Raw genomic sequence first — 20,110 nt, 5'->3', positions numbered from 1 at the left:
ATATATCTGAACAAGTTGTCCAGGACCTCCAGCACAAAAATAGGCCCACAACATTAAATATCCAGCAGTATATTTAACCGTGGGCATGGAGCACTTTTTATCCATGTGTGCACCAAACCCATCTGGTGGGTTTGCTGCCAAAAAGCTCTTTTTTAGTTTCATCTGACCATAGAAGCTCGTCCCGTTTGAAGATCCAGTCATGTCTGACAACTGAATATGTTGGAGATTGTTTCTGGATGAGAGCAGAGGATTTTTCTTGAAACCCTCTCGAACAACTTGTGGGGATGTAGGTGCTTTTGATCATTTTTTTTAGGCTTTCTGAGATTCAAGACTCAACTAATCTCTGCAATTCTCCAGCTGTGATCCTTGGAGAGTCTTTGGCCCCTTAAACATTCCTCCTCACTGCGCATTAGGATGATTTAGACACATGTCTTCTTCCAGGCAGATTTGTAACATCTTTAGTTGATTGGAACTTCTCAATTATTGCCCTGATAGTGGAAATGGGGATTTTCAATGCTTCAGCTATTTTCTTACAGCCACTTTCTATTTTGTGAAGCTCGACAATCATTTGCTACACATCAGAACTATATTCTTTGGTTTTACTCATTGTGATGAATGATTAAGGGAATTTGGCCTTTGTGTTTCCTCATGTTTATATTCCTGTGGAACAGGAAGTCATGGCTGGACAATTTCATGTTCATGATCACCCCGGTGAGCTAAAAAAAAATTAAATATGAATGGGAATATACTTCAGAGATATTTTACTCATAAAAAATTCTAGGGGTGCTAATAATTGTGGGCAACGTGTTTTGGAGAAAAACATTTATTTCTTAATGTTATTTTCCCCCCACTTTCAATTCTTTTCCTTCAATGAAAGGTTAGATTTTTGCTAATTTTATGAATTAAAGATCAAAAGGATAAACAATGCAGATTTATTTTTAGAGTCATCTCTGATCATATTTAGGAAGGGGTCTAATAATTCTGGCCACAACTGTATAGTTGCACTAATAAAAAAAAAATAAAAAAATTCTTTGTACTGTGTTTATTGAAAGGAAATGGTAGGTTTGTTCATATCCAGTGAGTTGGTCTGAAGAGATCCTCAGCTGCTCATCTGCGGTGATACATGATGCAGTAGTGCTGTCATTTCTGGCTATAACATGTTATTTAGCCTATAACACACTAGTAGGAGTTAAATTTACATATGTGGTTTCAACAACCAGATGCATTTAGACTTGTTCAGTTTTGACTGGAATGTGTCCCAGACCACCTTCCAAAGTGGTTTGAGTGAACAGATTTATATCCGTCTCAAATGCGTTTCGGAGGGCATTCAGACCAGGGGCTTTGCGTATGCACAAAACAGGCCCTGAAAGTGCGTACGTCAGTTTCTACGCATAAGTTGAGTTATAAATACAAACATGACGGGAAAATTTGCGCACCTCCACGCAAACTCTGACCCATGCGTACGAACGTTTTAAAGAAAACCACTTTAAATCCAAATGATGAGTCCTAATCATAAATACAGTGCACATTCACAATAACCGTTTAAATAAATAAAATAATTATTTAAATCACGTTTTCATTTTGATATACACATTTACATTACACTTTCACTATTGGTGATAAGCACTGAAATTACATTATGCAGTCATTACGGAGAACTTAATGATATGAATTTAGATGGTAGATGTGCTACTTTTTTTCACTTTTCCTGTGACACGCTGCTTTAATGACAGAGAGGAGCGCTAGGAGCACAATAATTCCTCTTTAAACTAAACTGCAGATGTTACGACAAAATATTTTAGCGAGAACAACGATCAGTGACACACACTTAACTTGGATATTATGGAAGACGCTGCTGGATTGGGTGGTCGAACGGTCCGTTGTCCAGTTTGAAGAGATCCAATAATAATAGCTTACTGTATAACCACAGCTGCAGGGAGGTGTCTTCAGGAAGGATCTTCAAACAATTACCACTGTATTTGAAGGATATAATTTGATGAAAACGGTAAGATTTGCACATTTCCTTTTTTTAAAATACTTTGTCAGTGATGCACCGAGTCAGACAATTGTATTTACACTGCAATAAATAAGTAGTCCGATCTGTTTCCACTTAAAATAGCCTATAAACTTCATAAGCGATATGTTCACCTTATCAGTAAAACTGCATAAATTTGACTTGAATTGTTTAAAACTATTAAAATACTATTTGGCCATTGGAAATGAATGAAACAACTCTATTCTAAAACCTTTATCTGAAGTATTTTATACAATTTTGTTTTTATGGATATTTTGATATATTTAATCTAAAACATAAAGAGGATATTGGATGATTTTTATCAGTGTAGTGTATTGCACAAATGGCATTCATAGTCCATTTCTAATATTTTCCATTGTCTTCTACCTTTGACGGTGTTAACCATGGTGTCACGTGGATGGGAACGTGCATGGAAATGATATGCAGATGAGGTTATGGATAGTTAAACTAGGCGTCGTAAGCTCCATATATGGTGATATCGGGGAGGAGACAGGGTGGAGATGCACGTACACACAATCTTCCGCTGACTGGGATTTATAAAGGGATTTGTGCGCAGGTTCTGGCATACGCATGGTTTTATAAATCTGAATATTTTTGTGCGTACGCAGAATTTAGCTTTTGCGCATACGTACACTTTTAGGATGAAATCTACGCAAAGTTTTATAAATGAGGGCCCTGGTCTTTTTGTGATCGGATCCGATCAGAGAAAACACATAAGTGACCAAGTGTAAACAGACCCATATAGTGGCCCAGATCCGGCCCATCTGGTACATGTGGACTGCATGTGCATGACAACAACCATAATGAAAAACTTAACAGTCCACTACTTTCCGTAAATAAATAAATTCGGTAACACTTTATAATAACTGCACACTATGAAGCATTAATTAAGCATTAGTTAATAGTTAATTCATCACTTATAAAGCATTAATAGACATTAGTAAGTGGTTTATAAATACAGCTATAATTGCTTTATTCTTGATTTATAAGCATATCTATAATGTGTTTAATAATTGTATTTTCATACTTTATTAATAATCAATTTATCATTTCTAAATTAAGTATTACATTATTTACAAACCAGTTATTTAGGAGTTGTCAGTGGTTCATTTAGTAAGTGTAAGTAAATGATTAATAAACTATTTAAACATTCATTTATACATCTTATTATTTAGACATATAGTAATAGTTACTCAGTGTGTTATTAAATGCTTTAACACATATTCCTACTGCAATTCATGATTAATTCAGGTAGTTATAAAACATTTAGAGGTCAGTTAACTATTTTTGTGAGCTCATCTAAAGTGAGGACAATTTATGCTTTGTAAAGCTTTTATAAATGAGATTTAAAGGTTCAGTGATCGTCTGCACTGCTGTTCTCTAATGTTTTAAAGTTAGTACAGAGGTAGTTTTGACACTAGGAATATGTTAATAAAGCATTTATTAACACACTAAGTAACTAATACTATATGTCTAAATAATAAGATGCATAAATGTACATTTAAATATTTTATTAATCATTTACTTACACTTCCTAAATGATCTTATGAACCACTGACAACTCCTAAATAACTGGTTTGTGAATAATGTAATACATAATTTAGAAATGATAAATTGATCATTAATAAAGTACGAAAATACTATTATTAAACTCATTATAGATATGCTTATAAATCAAGAATAAAGCATTTATAGCTGTATTTATAAACAGCTTACTAATGTCTATTAATGCTTTATAAATGATGAATTGACTATTTACTAATGCTTAAAGCTGCTGTAGGTAACTTTTGTAAAAAAATATTTTTTACATATTTGTTAAACCTGACATTATGTCCTGACAGTAGAATATGAGACAGATAATCTGTGAAAAAATCAAGCTCCTCTGGCTCCTCCCAGTGGTCCAATTGCCATTTGCAGAAATACACCGCTCCCGGTAAGAAACAACCAATCAGAGCCAGGAGGAGTGTCTTAGCAGTGTCAATCAATCAAGCTCGCGTGCGCGCTGATCACACTCCTCTCATGCACAGTGTACAGGCGTCAAATTCAAGATTACCGGTGTGCCGCAGCTTTGCTTATGGCGAAATAAAACGATGTTATATGCAAAGGACCACCCTGAAATCTACAAGAAACCATGCCATACATAATTTGTCAGTCCTGTTTTGAAATTATCTTAGTTGTGTAGTTCCTAAAAAATTAAACAAATCAAGCAGGGATACTTACTTGTCAAGCAGAAATGTGGCTGACTCTGCATCGGTTTTTAATCCGTTCAGGACACGTAGCTCCCTCCACCTCGGAAAAGCCGCTCCGATATTTACCCTCGTTTTATTTCGGGCTCTATCTAATTCTTTCTTTTTGGCTTTTTTATCATCGTCATCTGTCTTTTTCCGTTTACCCGTCTTTATTTTATGAGCAGGTGCCACTCGAGGAATTGGCAGTTTGGATTGTTTTTCCGCCATAAGCAAAGCTGCGGCACACCGGTAATCTTGAAGCCTGTATGCGCTGGCGCTGTGTATGGGAGGGGTGAGATCAGCGCGCACGCGAGCTTGATTGATTGACACTGCTAAGACACTCCTCCTGGCTCTGATTGGTTGTTTCTTACCGGGAGCGGTGTATTTCTGCAAATGGCAATAGGACCACTGGGAGGAGCCAGAGGAGCTTGATTTTTTCACAGATTATCTGTCTCATATTCTACTGTCAGGACATAATGTCAGGTTTAACAAATATGTAAAAAAAATTTTTTTTACAAAAGTTACCTACAGCAGCTTTAACTAATGCTTCATAGCGTGAGTTATTCTAAAGTGTTACCATAAATTCTATAGATACACTTCTCTTCTTTAATTTTTTTGCACTTTAACTTCTGCACTACCATTGTGGTGCTGTGAATATTGTTGGCTCTTTTATGACAAATTGCTTGTTACGCTTCTCATTTTTATTTGCTGAATGCATGGATTGTGGAACATGAAATGAAGGGGATGAATGTTATCTGGACATACTACATTCATCAGTTACCGCCATTCAGATGTGCACTTCAGAATCTTGTCAGAAGTAAATAATCTGGGTACTTTTTGCCTATAAGTACTGTGAATTCGTACATGCTTCTTCTGTGACGTGTTTTTTGCCTACTATATAGTAGGGAAGTATGTGATTTTGGATGCTGCCATCGTCTAAAAAAAAATGGATTTAAACACATAGTTTCTTATTCTCTTATCCCTTCAGTTTGGCAAAGCTGCTCTCTGCTGGGCTGGAAGTACAATGAAGCAGATATGCATGAATGAAATGTGAAATAAAAACAAAAATGAAGTTTTCTATGGTGTTACTGACCATTTTATTCAAAAGCATAAACAATACAACACAAAAGCAGTTTCACAGACACTCAATAACAGGGGTGAATCAGGGCAGTCTGGGACAGTTTAGACATCTGGTGCTGTATTCACAAAACATCTTAAGGCTAAAAGTAGCTCCTAACTCTTAACAATAATGGGCATGTAAATCCTAATTATAGGACTCCTACATTTTCTAAGAATATTTCACAAAGTTTTTTAGTGTTAAAACTAGCTCCTAAATCTGTGAAAAGTTAGGAGTAGTCAAGAGGACTTCTAAGTCACTGAGACCAAATCACACACCATCCTGAAATGTTTTTTTGTATTTTTTTGCTGGCAATCTGCATCAGCAATCTACCAAAAGACACTGTGCACCACTGAGGCAAATAGTTTGTTTGCACATGACGTCACAGGGTGGTGCGAAATGCTGATTGAGGGCAGGAAGTGATTGTCTACTTAGGGAAGCACCTATGTTTTGCATCATTTATGGTTGCTCTAATCGATCAAACAGAGAAACCACAAGGAGCTTATATCGTGTGCCATCGTGTTGTTCATCGGCGGGGAAAAAATGCAAGAAATTCACTGAAAAATGCAGGAAAAAGTGGCTTGTAATCCTGCGTCTGTGGTCGGGAGGAGCCGAGTCGGATAATCCTTTGTGTGTGCAGTGACCGCTTTGTCAAATGTTAATACAGTTAATATAGTTAATACAAGTTAATACAAGTGGTTTGCGTATACAACCACAAAGCAAAAAGTAGTATACCTATGCTTTAATTTGCTTTCTGTTTCCGGTTGCATAAAGCACCTTGAGTGTAATTTTCCTATAACATGTTTTGCAAAACTTGCAATCAAAGTCTTCTAACGAGACATGATTGGCTGATTTATATGATAAACATTTTAATTTAAGCGTTTATTCACATAAACATAGATCAAATTACATACATGGATTACCTAATTATATTAACAAATAATGCGTCCATGGCAACAATAGAATTTTATAATGGCAAAACCTGGGTCGATGTCGTAAAACACATTTTAAGGGAACTTTTTAAGGGATTATGTTAAAGACTTTATATATTATATAGACAAATAATATAGATATTCCATTAGGTAAGGGGAAATCATGCCTTAACTTGAGGTGCTTTATGCAACCGGGCGCTGGAGATGTTACTTACCATCTCGATGACTGGAAAACGATCACGTCAAACATATGTTGTGATTTTCTGTCTTGTAATAGTGTCTCAACCAGTACATTAAGGACTTCCGTCCATCTTCTCCATTTGCTTTTCACTTCCTGTCCTGACCTTCCTGTCCATCAATGCAATAAATATTTTGATTTATAGATTTTAATCTGTGATGACAAATCATAAAGTTTCGTTTATGTACAGGGAAAATCATTGAATGATAATATCATGTCGTTGGTGCTGATTCTAGACTGGGAAGCATTGTGTTTATATACCTGTGAAAATAATTTTCACGCCTCTGTCAAATTAGAAGAGATTAGCAAGCATTCTTTTAGCAGTTAACAACAGATCAAATCTGTGCAAGGTAAATTAGATTTGGAAAATGGGATGTCTTCATTAAACTACAAATTCACATAGGCTACAATTCATTAACACTGTGTTAATCTGTCAGTAACCTATGGAAGCTGGTTTCTGCCACTGAATAAAACAAGATAATTGCAACATTTTATCTCACAATTTTGCCTTTTTTCTCAGAATTGCAGAATTGTGAGTTATAAAGACAGAATTGCATGTTATAAACTCACAATTCTGAGGAAAAAAAAGTATTTTGTCCTTTATAACTTGCAATTGCAAGAAAAAATGTAAAAAATTATAATTCTTACTTTATAACCAGCAATTGCAACTTTATATCATGCAATTCCGAGGAAAAAAAGTCAGAATTTCGAGATCAAAAGTGGCAATTATCTCTCTCTTTTCTTTTTTTTTTATTCTGTGCAGAAACAAGCTTCTTCTCTATGGAAGAGGATTAGGGCCAAGCAATAATAAAAAAAATAAAACCATCTCGAGATTAAAGTTGTTAAATTTTGAGAAAAAAAGTCGAGATAAAATGTTGAGAATAAACTCGTTAAATTACGAGAAAAAACTTGTTAAATTTCAAGAAAAAAGTCAAGATAAAATGTTGAGAATAAACTCGTTAAATTATGAGAAAAAACTTGTTAAATTTCGAGAAAAAGGTCGAGATAAAATGTTGAGAATAAACTCGTTAAATTACGAGAAAAAACTTGTTAAATTTCAAGAAAAAAGTCAAGATAAAATGTTGAGAATAAACTCGTTAAATTATGAGAAAAAACTCGTTAAATTTCGAGAAAAAGGTTGAGATAAAATGTTGAGAATAAACTCGTTAAATTACGAGAAAAAACTCGTTAAATTTCGAGAAAAAGGTCGAGATAAAATGTTGAGAATAAACTCGTTAAGTTACAAGAAAAAAAATCATTAAATTTTGAGAAAAAAGTCGAGATAAAATGTTGAGAATAAACTCGTTAAATTATGAGAAAAAAGTCGTTAAATTTCGAGAAAAAAGTCGAGATAAAATGTTGAGAATAAACTCGTTAAGTTACAAGAAAAAAAATCGTTAAATTTCGAGAAAAAAGTCGAGATAAAATGCTGAGAATAAACTCGTTAAATTACGAGAAAAAAGTCGTTAAATTACTAGAACAAATTTGTTAAATTACGAATTTGTTCTCATAATTTAACGACTTTTTTCTCGTAATTTAATGACTTTATTCTCAACATTTTATTTCGACTTTTTTCTCAAAATTGAACAACTTTAATCTCGAGATGGTTTTATTTTTTTATTATTGCTTGGCCCTAATCCTCTTCCGTACTTCTCAGCTCAGATTCCACTGCGAAAAGTGAAGGAAATCAGTTGTAGTCAGTTGTAGTTCTTGTGTTTCTCTTTCCTTCAGTGATTCTGCTCGTGATCATCAGGTGTCTTCAATAATTGAACAATCATCAGTCAGTTAATCACTTCAGTATCTAATTAACTCTAACACTGCTTCAGTGTTACTTTAACACTCTTCTGGTGGTTCCCATATGAACACTGACCGTGTTGATTTAACACTGGGGAGTTTACTGTTTAGTCTTCCTCATCAGAAAAATATTTACTGGGACATAGCAAGATTTTACTGAGGGTGAAAAGAGGGTCTAGCAACGCCCCTGCCAAGCACTTTTACTGTTATTTAGGAGAAGAACTCTTAAATTTTGTGAATACGGCACCAGTACTTTACTGTGATTTTCACCTTAACACTTCAGACCAGCAAATGACAGCTCGAATAAGGTCTAATTAAGCTTGTGATGGAGTAAGACATGAACACATCAGATGTAAAGTGTGCAGCATAAACCCTTTCACATGAAAGCATGATGAAATAAATTGAGTTTATATGACAGGAATCTTAATATGTTATTTATTCACAATAAATGCGATCACAATAAGATTGTGAAAATGCGATCACAATAAGATTGATTCCATAAGATGATACAAGTTTTAGCATGACAAAATCAGGATGAATCCTATTTCTCACAAATCCCTTTTTTCTTGTAAGAGCATTGGAAATCACTCCAGTTGTTCAGGGCGTGTTTTGTAGGATTCAGTTCAGTACAGTCCTCATCTGAATAATAGTTATTCGGTTGACCTTCAACAAAAAACCTGAATAAAATGAGATTTTTAATTATTCATAACCTCAACTAAAGATTTTATCCATTCAGCAACTAACAAATTAAGAATGTCACACAAAATAAATAAATAAATAAATAAACAGTCCATTGACAAGTTTCAAGAATAAACTTAACTAAAGCAGTAGTGAAAGTGCAGGAAAGTAAAAGAGAGTTTTTCTTAAATATAATTAATTTGCCTTTTGTGGTTTTGTGTTTGTGGAAAAGCTGTCTTGAGCAATTTAATGGAGGTTTTGTTGTTCTTATTTTTAAAATGACAATTACAAAGACCAAAACAAATAAATACACGATTTTAAGTAAGTGTTAAGCACTTACCCTTTATTCAGGGGTGAATTATCCACCCATATCAGGGTCCCTTCATTCTCAATGTCAGACAAACCAATCCACACACTCTCCTTGACTAATGAAGTTATGTGTCTCTGTGTGAATAAAAACAGGAATGAGTGTGATTCCTCTCATTCATGAACAGACTCTCACACAAACTCACCTGCTTCTCTTCAGTGTCGATAATGACCAGATCAGCTCCTCGATCCCTGCAGTACTGCCTGCTCTCAGACCAGCTCATCTCCTTATTGGATATGAACAAGCCATCTGGACCCCACAGATATCCTAATAGAAACACGACTTTTTTTTAAAACTGTATACATAAAATAATATACATAAAAAAGAGAAAGAAATAGAAAAAAGAAATGATGTACACAAAAACAAACCCCGTTTAGAAGTGCTCAGAATGTGCTGATATATAATGGCAGCAATCAGAAGAAGACAGAGGATCCCGAGACACACTGTGATCACCACCAAACATCGACTTCCTGTCAAACAGGAACAAAACACAAATATTATTAATGAATACACTCCATATTGTCAGTTCTGTCATACACTCTAAACAAAAATGGTGCTAAATAGCACTAAAAGTGGCTCACTGGCTTGTAATTATAGGGGAACCACTTTAAGACTTTAAGTGCTATATAGCACCTATATTTAAAGGTCAAATGGTGCTATGTAGAACCATTTTTTTTCAAGTCAGGAGACAAGCTCTGTGTCTCAAACTATCGACCTATTAGCATTCTACCAGCCATCTCCAAGATCTTTGAGAAGGTGGTGGCAGAACAGCTGGTAGAGCATCTCAACCACACTGATGCATTACATCCTTGCCAGTTTGGGTTTAGGAAAAGATACTCCACTGAGTCTGCATGCTGCTACCTACTAGAAGACATCAAATCCAGTCTTGATGGTGGAGGTGTGGTAGGGGCGGTCTTTCTGGACTTGAAAAAGGCCTTTGATACAGTTAATCATCAGCTTCTCATGAGCAAACTATCTGATTTTTCTCTTGACACAAATACAATAAAATGGATTCAATCTTACCTTAATGATAGACAACAATGTGTTACGGTTGATAAATCAAAAATCACCATTAAGACCTTGTAGCATGGGAGTGCCACAAGGTTCCATTCTGGGCCCCCTGCTTTTTAGCCTTTACATAAATGACCTACCTACTGTGTGTAAAAGTAAAATTATTATGTATGCTGATGATACGGTGCTATATGCACATGGTAAAACTGCTGAAGAAGTCGCTCACAAATTGACCAAAGAGATGAAGAAAGTTTCTTTGTGGCTGAAAAATTCATGCCTTACTCTAAATTTAGATAAGACTGTCTCTATGTTTTTCACAAATCGTTTTAAAATACAATTTTACCCTAATATTTTAATAGATGGACAAATCATCTCAAATCAAGAACAGGTAAAATATTTAGGTGTCATATTGGAACCAAATTTAGGCTTTAAAAAGCATATAAAAAAGTTAACTAATATAATAAAATTTAATATGGCACAGTTTAGATACATTCGAAATTCCCTTACAATCGAGGCCTCAGGGGCCTACCTAAATGCAATGATTGTTCCTTATTTTCGATATTGTATGACAAGTTGGTCACAGGCTACTAAAACTGCCCTCAAGCCACTTGAGTCCTTATATAAAAGCTCTTTAAAGATTCATGATAAGAAAAGCAGACGATTCCATCACTGTCATATTCTTGTAAAATACCAATTTCTTAGTTTTGAAAATCTGATAACTCACACCAATCTGTGTTTGATGTATAAGATCCTTTATGATAATGCTGCTCCTCCACTAAAAGAATTCATATCTTTAGGCTCTGAAACGACAGCTCGAGCCACAAGATCAACAGTGCGAGGTGAATGCAGGATCCCTAAACGCAGGACAGTATTTGGAAACTCTGCTTTTTCTTGTATGGCTGCTCGTCAGTGGAATATGTTGCCTGTAGAGCTAAAAAAAACCCACAAATTTTTACACGTTCACACGCCAAGCAAAGAAATGGCTTTTATCAAATCAAATCTGTCTTCACATCTGACCAGATATATGTATGTGTGTGTGAATATGTGTTCTAAGGTCTAAGTATTTGAAAGGTGTGAATATGAACTTTTGTATTTTTTTTTTTTTTTTTTTTGTGTGTGTTATGCTGTTATTTGTTTGTAAATTCTATTACTTATGTATGTTTTATATTCTGTAGCTTAACATCAGCCTGCCCAGGGACTACGGGTGAAAAGTAGCTCTTGAGCTAAAACCCGGTACAATGCATCTCTCCCTTTGAGGTTAATGTTTATTGTGCGCTGTCCCTGTCTCTTTAAAAAAAAAAAAAAAAAAAATAAGAGTCTCATGTGGGGGCCCTGAAATATTTCCTAAAAAAGTTTTGAGAACCACGTTAACTTCAGGAAATACACTGTATTTTAAAGCCATTATTAATCCTGTCCCCAACAACAACAACAACAAAACAATTAAAAACGAAAATAATGGTTAATGATCATTAAAAAAGAAATTCAATGACTGGCAGAAGCATCTGCCAAACTGTAAACTTAAGGTAAAATATCCAGTTTTTTTTTTTTTTTTTTAGTTTAAAAAAACAAACCGTTAATTTACAGATATTGACCAGGATTATTATTCTGAAACATTGTCTGTAAAATGTAATGTAAAATGTAATTACTGTATCAGCAGTTACACAGTTACTGCCTTTAAATAAAGCAACATACAATATAACATCATTATAGCCCTATAATACTGCATATAATCCTTTCCTGCTTTGATATTTTGAAAGTTTTAAAGTCGCTAACAGCTGATGCAGTGAACCAGGACAGAAGATGATGATGATGATGATTGCATCATCATCAAACAAACAGATTTAACTAGGGCTGCACGATATATTGCATGAGATTGTCATGCGCATTTCGTCAGTAAAGCCGGTTCCCTGATTACTGCTAAATCACCATCACCTGCTTTCAAATGGAGCGGCATTTAATAGACAGAGCCGTAGATCACTGATAAGCCACGCAATATCACGTTCATATCGCAGACGAATCGCCTTCGATAATGAACACAATATTGCGTGGCTTGTCAGTGATCTACGGCTCTGTGTATTAAATGCCGCTCCATTTGAAAGCAGGTGATGGTGATTTAGCAGTTATCAGGGAACCGGCTTTACTGACGAAATGCGCATGACAATCTCATGCGATATATCGTGCAGCCCTAGATTTAACTGACCTAAAATTGTTTTGTAAGTGTTGCTTTAACAAATGTGCTTTAAACCCAGAGTAGCAAGACTGATATTGAACACTCAAGGGTCAGGAGCCAAGCTAAAGCAAACACTTACCTCCATAACGGTGACATCAAACTTTATTATTTTCAATAATAAAGTTTTTTTTTTTTTTTTCTGTACAAAAAAAGTGAATTACTGTAATTTTTTATTAATGTCATAATACATAAAATAAAAGTCAAGTTGTTAATTTAGAGTTCATTTGACAGGTGCTATATAGCACTTAAAGTGGTTCTCCTATGATTACAAGCAAATTAACCACTTTTAGTGCTATTTAGCACCATTTTTGTTTGAGGTTACCATTGTGCTGGAGAGCCTGTGCCTCAGTCCAGGAGAAGAAGCTTTAATGTCATGTTGCACGCTTCTTTATTTAAAGACAGTAGCTGTGTAGTTGTCACTGCAGTGACATTTACATTAGATATTGCATGTGAGATTTACACAGAGTTTTAATGTTTCACAATATTAATCCAGAAAATATCCATTTTATTTTTGGTTTGGCAGACACTTCAACCAGTTATTGACTGTTTATTTCTCTCTCTCTCTCTTTTTGTTTTACTATCTTAACAATTATTTCATTAATGGTTAATGTTTGGCACCCTGTGCTGTCATGCATTTATTTATTTTTATTTATTTTTTTAACAGTGTAGAGAACCTTTAAAATACTGTACAGGGTCTTAATAGGTTCTTTATACAGGAGTGGTGTTATATAGCACCTCAACCACTGAAGAACCTTTGTGTGTGTGTGTGGTAACTTTCTGCTACAACTGCTATAGCAAATGATAGGCAGGTATTTGAGAGTTGAGAAGCAAGCTTATAATGGCTACTGATAGAGCAGCAACCAATCAGCTGTGCCCTATAGAGAATGATGTGATTGCAAGCAAGTTGACCTATCAGCCTGCGCCATCTAGAGTTTCATGACAGAGCTATATTTATTAGAAGTATATTTTTTTAATTGATTTTATTTATCCTTTATTTAACCAGGAAGATCCCATTGAGATATCACAATCTATTCTTCCAGGGAGACTTGGTCAAGACGGCAGCACACAGAGTTTCACACAAAAAATAAGGACAAAAGTGTGCTCAAACAGTTAATAAAAATAAGGTCAATAAAAGCACTTGCAAGACTCTTTTAAATCAGTTTGCAAAATACATATTCAAAGGTGACAAAAAACTCTACTCAAGTCATTCCATGCCCAATGGGGCATAAAAGGAAAAGTATACCATAATTGTTTGTATAAAAAGCTGAGAGTTTACCATCTACCTAAAATATAAACCTGAAATATTAATTTTCAAATCAAACTTTGTAAGTAACTTTGTTTTTACAACTGTAAAATATGCAAACAAGAAAATATACTGAAAAAAATTCAAACGAAAAAATATTATGTGTTAATACACATACAAATATAAAAGCAGAAATATTGACATATTTGTCTTGGAAACAATGATTAAAATCTAACAGTTGTCATTTCCTGAAACCTCCCTGATGCCTACTCTGTTTCAAATTAAATGCTTTACTTACTACGATTTTGAGCTCTTCCATCATCCTGGCAGTGTCTCTGGAGTCCAGTTGTGTTCTTATTATTTCTGAGTTTATTATCATGAAAGTCCTCTAATTCCATTATTTGTTCTTGGGTCTTACAGTACGTCTTGACAGATGAGCTGTTGTTCTCAGAACGATGCCTACTTGTAAGCTAAACGTCTCAGTCTGACACTCCTTTCTCTGTTTCTCTCTGGTCTTGGCTGATGTTTATAAGACAGTTTCGTTATCAGAATCAGAAAGAGCTTTATTGCCAAGTGCGCTTGCGCACACACAGAATTTGCCCTATTGAAGCTATTGGTACACGCATACAGTGGTGTGAAAAAGTGCTTGCCCCCTTCCTGACATTGTCCTTCAGGATTTTTTGGTAGACAGCAGAATTCATTGTTCCATTGATCACAGCAAGTCTTCCAGGTCCTGAAGCAGCAAAACAGCCCCAGACCATCACACTACCACCACCATATTTTACTGTTGGTATGATGCTCTTTTTCTGAAATGCTGTGTTACTTTTACGCCAGATGCAATGGGACACACACCTTCCAAAAAGTTCAACTTTTGTCTCGTCAGTCCACACAGTATTTTCCCAAAAGTCTTGGGGATCATCAAGATGTTTTCTGGCAAAACTGAGACGAGCCTTTATGTTCTTTTTGCTCAGCAGCGGTTTTCATCTTTGAACTCTGCCATGCAGGCCATTTTTGCCCAGTCTCTTTCTTATGGTGGAGTCATGAGCTTAACTGAGGCAAGTGAGGCCTGCAGTTCTTTGGATGTTGCTGTGGGTCTTTTGTGACCTCTTGGATGAGTCGTCGCTGCGCTCTTGGGGTAATTTTGGTCGGCCGGCCACTCCTGGGAAGGTTCACCACTGTTTCATGTTTTCAACATTTGTGGATAATGGCTCTCATTGTCCTGTTGTCGACTGGGTGGATGCATGTATTTCTTTGTTTGTTGCCACTGTCTGCAAAACAATTGCCCCTCAGGGGGCCTAATAAAATGTTGAAGTTGATAATAATTCTGGGCAAAAGTTTTAAACAGCTTTAAAAGAAGATAATGTATATGTAAAATATTAAGATAAGATATCAAACATAACATTATGCCAAATAATTTTATCTTGAATTTCTTATAAACAAAATCATATATATATATATATATATATATATATATATATATATATATATATATATATATATATATATATATATATATATATATATATATATGGGATGGGGGCTGAATCCAAAATCCCCCCCATACCCTTTGAACTGGTGATGGAATGGAGGAGTTGGCCACAGGCACCATGGTGGTGGTGAAGCCCAGATAGCAACATTGTATCGGCCCAGGGCCCTCATTTATAAAACTTTGCTTAGATTTCATCCTAAAAGTGTACGCATGCACAAAAGCTAAATTCTGTGTACACACACAAAAAAAAAATCCGATTTATAAAACCATGCGTATGCCAGAACCTGCGCACAAATCCCTTTATAAATCCCAGTCAGCGGAAGATTGTGTGTACGTGCATCTCCACCCTGTCTCCTCCCCGAAATCACCATATATGGAGCTTACAATGCCTAGTTTTATGCTGCGTTCCAGGCAGCCCGTAAGTCACGACTTCAAATCACGACTCACGACTTTGTAGCGTTCCAGGAAAGTCACGCCAAACTGCGTAAAAGTGTAAACAAACCAACATGGCGGACCGTACGGGGCTTATGCTCATTAACAATTATTTCTATCGCCAAAGGTGCTTACTCATTGCTTATTTGAAGGAAACAGAGGAGGAAAATGGCGCATAAGGCAAGAGAAGCTGTTATACCTTTTATTTTACCGTGCACTTGCATAAACACGGCATCCGTAGGGGCTGCCATTGTTGTTTCGCGGGTATGTGACGTCAGAACCCGTAACTGGGAGTACATCAATCTAGTACGAGTTCACGGGTGGGAAGTCACGGCTTTGACTGCTGTTCCAGTGCACTTTCACGGGTAGAAGGTTGGAAAAACACGGGTTACGGTTTGCCTGGAATGCGGCATTACTATGCATAACCTCATCTGCATATCATTTCCAAGCATGTTCCCATCCACATGACACCATGGTCAACACCGTCGAAGGTACAAGACATTGAAAAATATTAGATGTAGACTATAAATGCCATTTGTGCAATACACTACACTGATAAAAAACATCCAATATCCTCTTTATGTTTTAGAATTAATATATCAAAATATCCATAAAAACAAAATTGTATAAAATACTTCAGATAAAGGTTTTAGAATAGAGTTGTTTCATTCATTTCCAATGGCCAAATAGTATTTTAATAGTTTTAAACAATTCAAATCAAATCTATGCTGATAAGGTGAACATATCGCTTATGAAGTTTATAGGCTATTTTAAGTGGAAACAGATCGGCCTACTTATTTATTGCAGTGTAAATACAATTGTCTGACTCGGTGCATCACTGACAAAGTATTTTAAAAAGAAAACATGCAAATCTTACTGTTTTCCTCAAATTATATCCTTCAAATACAGTGGTAATTGTTTGAAGATCCTTCCTGAAGACACCTCCCTGCAGCTGTGGTTATACAGTAAGCTATTATTATCAGATCTCTTCAAACTGTACAACGGACCATTCAACCACCCAATCCAGCAGCGTCTTCCATAATATCCAAGTTAGGTGTGCATCACTGATCGTTGTTCTCGCTAAAATATTTCATCATAACATCTGCAGTTTAGTTTAAAGAGGAATTATTGTGCTCCTAGCGCTCCTCGCTGTCATTAAAACAGCGTGAAAAGTGATCGAAAGTAGCACATCTAAATTCAATGTTTCATATAACTTCTCTGTAATGACTGCGTAATGTAATTTCAGTGCTTATCACCAATAGTGAAAATGTAATATTAATATAAATGTGTATATCAAAATGAAAACGTGAGTTTCCATGCGAGTTTAAATCATTCTGTTATTTATTTAAACTGTTATATGGTTTTCCTTCATCTGCTGTCAGTCCCTCAGCTCACCATCGGTGTCGCCAAACTGCCCTGTCTCCAAAATGTTTGTACACATGGGTCAGAGTCAGAAATTTTCCTGTCAAGTTTGTTTTTATAAATCACAACTTATGCATAAGAACCGTTCAGGCTCTGTTTTGTGTGTACTCAAAGTTTTATAAATCTGGCCTACATGGCACAATGATCTGGACCCCATGCTGCAATGAATTACGGTCCTGTGGGCCGCTTCTGTTTGCCAGATCTGGGCCACAAGCAGGCCACAGCAATGCCACATGTCAGCCAAGAACAAAGAAATAAACTGGACCCCCCATACCATTTTAAAATGTAACATTCTAGGAACCATTTTTTACTTTTACTTGTATAGCGCTTTTCACTATACATATAGTTTCAAAGCAGCTTTACAGAGAATGCATGTCAACATTACAATTTAGAGAATCTGGTATCAGAGGTGACTGTCCAATGTATGTAGTTTCAGAAATGTACATATAATCATGCAGTTAGCTAACAATGTAATAATTTAGGCAATTTAATTTACAATCACTGTTAGCAGTTTAATTGAAGGTAGAAGCAATGAGCTCCTGGAAATAATGAATAAATGAAATAACGGAAATAATGAAATAATGAGTTCCCGCAGCCATGGACTGGAAGCTCATTGTTTGGCCAAAGGGATGAAAAAATCACACAAAGAAGTGTTCTTTTAAGTCTTCAGGTTTACTGTAAAATGATCAGGGTTTATACAGACCACTTCACACACAACACGGATGCACTCCACCCACACAGAATCCTGTTTGTACAGATCTTTGCTTGCCAAGCAATTTCCCTTCATTTACAGAGCATCCTTCTTATATTCCCACTAAGCAAAGTTGACGTCTTTTCAGCGTTTTTGTCACAAAAGTCATACGTTGAAAAGACGTCCACTGAGGATCCAGAATGAAAGTTATGACGTCTTTTTTTTGTCATATTCTGAACATCTGATATAGACGTTCATTGAAACCCCATACAAGGTTAAAAAATAAAAGCCATGGATCCATCCGTAGGCAGTAAAACACACTTTCACAACTCTAGACAACTTAGCATCTGTAATTCACACATCTTTGGATACTGAGGGAAACCAAACCTGAAGGAAAGACTTTCTGGTTCAGCTGGAACTTGAACCAGAAACCTTCTTGTTGTGAAGATACAGTGTTTCCCACTGAGCCACTTGTGCTGCCCTTTGCAGTCTAGTTTTTCATGTTTATATGTAAAATAAAATAAAAGCATTTACAGGTACAAAACTCTTTTGTACCTCATCTTTTTATGAAATCATTGTAGTTGCTTCAATCTCTGGTACCTGTCCTCATTTTTTATTGTGCTATCAAAGAGTAAAATATGCATACTTACCCGGGAATTATTTGAGATTTATGCTGCCTTCGCATGCTTTCAGAACAGAGGGCAGTGGGCAGAAGACAGATATGCTGTTTTTCAGAGGGACGGTGTCTTTGATTGTATTATAATTTGATATTTCCGAAGTGATAAAATAATTTTTTTAGTAATATTTAGTGATTTTTAAGCATGAATCATATCACATTTTTACAGAAATGTCTGAATGATTGATAACGTCTAATGCACCACCAACAGCCACTGATAGCCTTTTGCTCTCCGTATGAATGTGTCTTTTGTTTTTATTTTGGCTGTGGTTTCTTTTTTCTTTCTTTTTGGCAGCAGGAAGTAGATATTTCAGATTGCAGGTCAGTTACAGTGATCTACTGCTGAAAAATATCAGCTGCAGACCAACTTCAGCTCTTTGAGTCTGAAGAAGTTGGTGACCCGATTCAGAAACAACTTTTTTAAAGAAATAAAGGCAAACTGGTCTGTAATAAGTGAAGCTGATAAAGCTGTTGTTGGAGTTGTTTAATCTTCCTCTGCTCGGATCTTGAGAAATGTCATTGATTTGATTTGCAGTTGATGTTTCAGGGGCTGAAATCAAATCAATTATTATTTGCAATAGAAATTAATTTAAATGGGAATAAAGTTCTCAACCGAAACATGGCAGAAACATTTGAAATACAATAATTATTTACAATTGACATTAAATAATTTAAATAAAACAATTACTTATTTAGTTGAATTAATAAAATAAGCCACATTAGGTTACATAAACATGAACTTTGGTATTGAAAATTATTGAACTGTAAGTTTAAATCACTAAATTTGTCAAGTTGAAAATACTTAAAATTCTAAGTAATTAAAACTTAAATAAGTCAGTGGAAATTAGTACCTCAAAAAGTTGTGAAAAAAAAAAAAAAAAAATCCAAACATATTTTACAGGGAATGTTTATACTGAAAATGTAAGTTTGCCTTAATTTCATAAAGTTAATCAAAGTAAACTTTAAACAACATTACATTTGTCAAGTTGAACATATTTAATATGCTATAATATGAGTCAGTGCAAAAAAAGATAACTCAAAAAGTTTTTTTTTTTTCAAAAATAATTAATATTTAGATTTATTTTATTATTATTATTTTTTTTTTTACAGTGCATGAAATCATCATAATCTCACAGTCTCTATTTTCTACAGTCACTCCAATGCCACTGTGATGCTGCCATGTGAAAATATTATTAATTCCTATCTAGTTAGTTGCCATAAATACAATTGTATTTAAAGGACCTTTAAAGGCCAAGTTTCACCTATTTTAGAGTTTTTGAGTTAATTTCTATGGCTTTTATATTACAATATGATCATGGGAAAATCCACACTTTGACTTTGACTACATTACATTAAATGTAATATATACTTTCAATAGTATGAGTGTAGCCTACAGAGTTTCAAAGTGATAATAAAAACCTAGATGTTTTTCTGAATGGAACCATTTACTGTCTAATAACCATTAAAAACACACACCTCATCTGTGAACACACACAGTACTGTACTGTAAGATTAAGTTAGAGAAAA

At 35.2% G+C, this 20,110-nt stretch overlaps 1 protein-coding gene across 2 annotated transcripts in view; it reads right to left on the bottom strand.

Moving 5' to 3' along the window:
• Positions 1–8,765: 8,765 nt before the first annotated feature.
• The window catches only part of LOC125271385 (C-type lectin domain family 4 member E-like), a 58,091-nt gene continuing 46,746 nt past the window's right edge, over positions 8,766–20,110 (bottom strand). The window contains exons 1-5 of one of the 2 annotated variants that reach the window (XM_048195466.1): positions 14,172–15,044; positions 9,758–9,859; positions 9,535–9,656; positions 9,363–9,466; positions 8,766–9,021 (exon numbers count right to left, since the gene is read on the bottom strand). In XM_048195466.1, coding sequence (XP_048051423.1) covers positions 8,886–9,021; positions 9,363–9,466; positions 9,535–9,656; positions 9,758–9,859; positions 14,172–14,271 — 564 coding nt within the window. In that variant the 5' untranslated portion in view covers positions 14,272–15,044 and the 3' untranslated portion in view covers positions 8,766–8,885. Of the gene's footprint in view, positions 9,022–9,362; positions 9,467–9,534; positions 9,657–9,757; positions 9,860–14,171; positions 15,045–20,110 lie in introns of those variants that run through there. The other variant, XM_048195465.1, reaches the window with a different exon arrangement.

Source organism: Megalobrama amblycephala, linkage group LG7, assembly GCF_018812025.1.
Source record: "Megalobrama amblycephala isolate DHTTF-2021 linkage group LG7, ASM1881202v1, whole genome shotgun sequence".
Classification (NCBI taxonomy): Eukaryota; Metazoa; Chordata; class Actinopteri; order Cypriniformes; family Xenocyprididae; genus Megalobrama; species Megalobrama amblycephala.
Note: the sequence above shows the minus strand (reverse complement) of the source record. Positions and strands in the feature narration are given on the sequence as shown.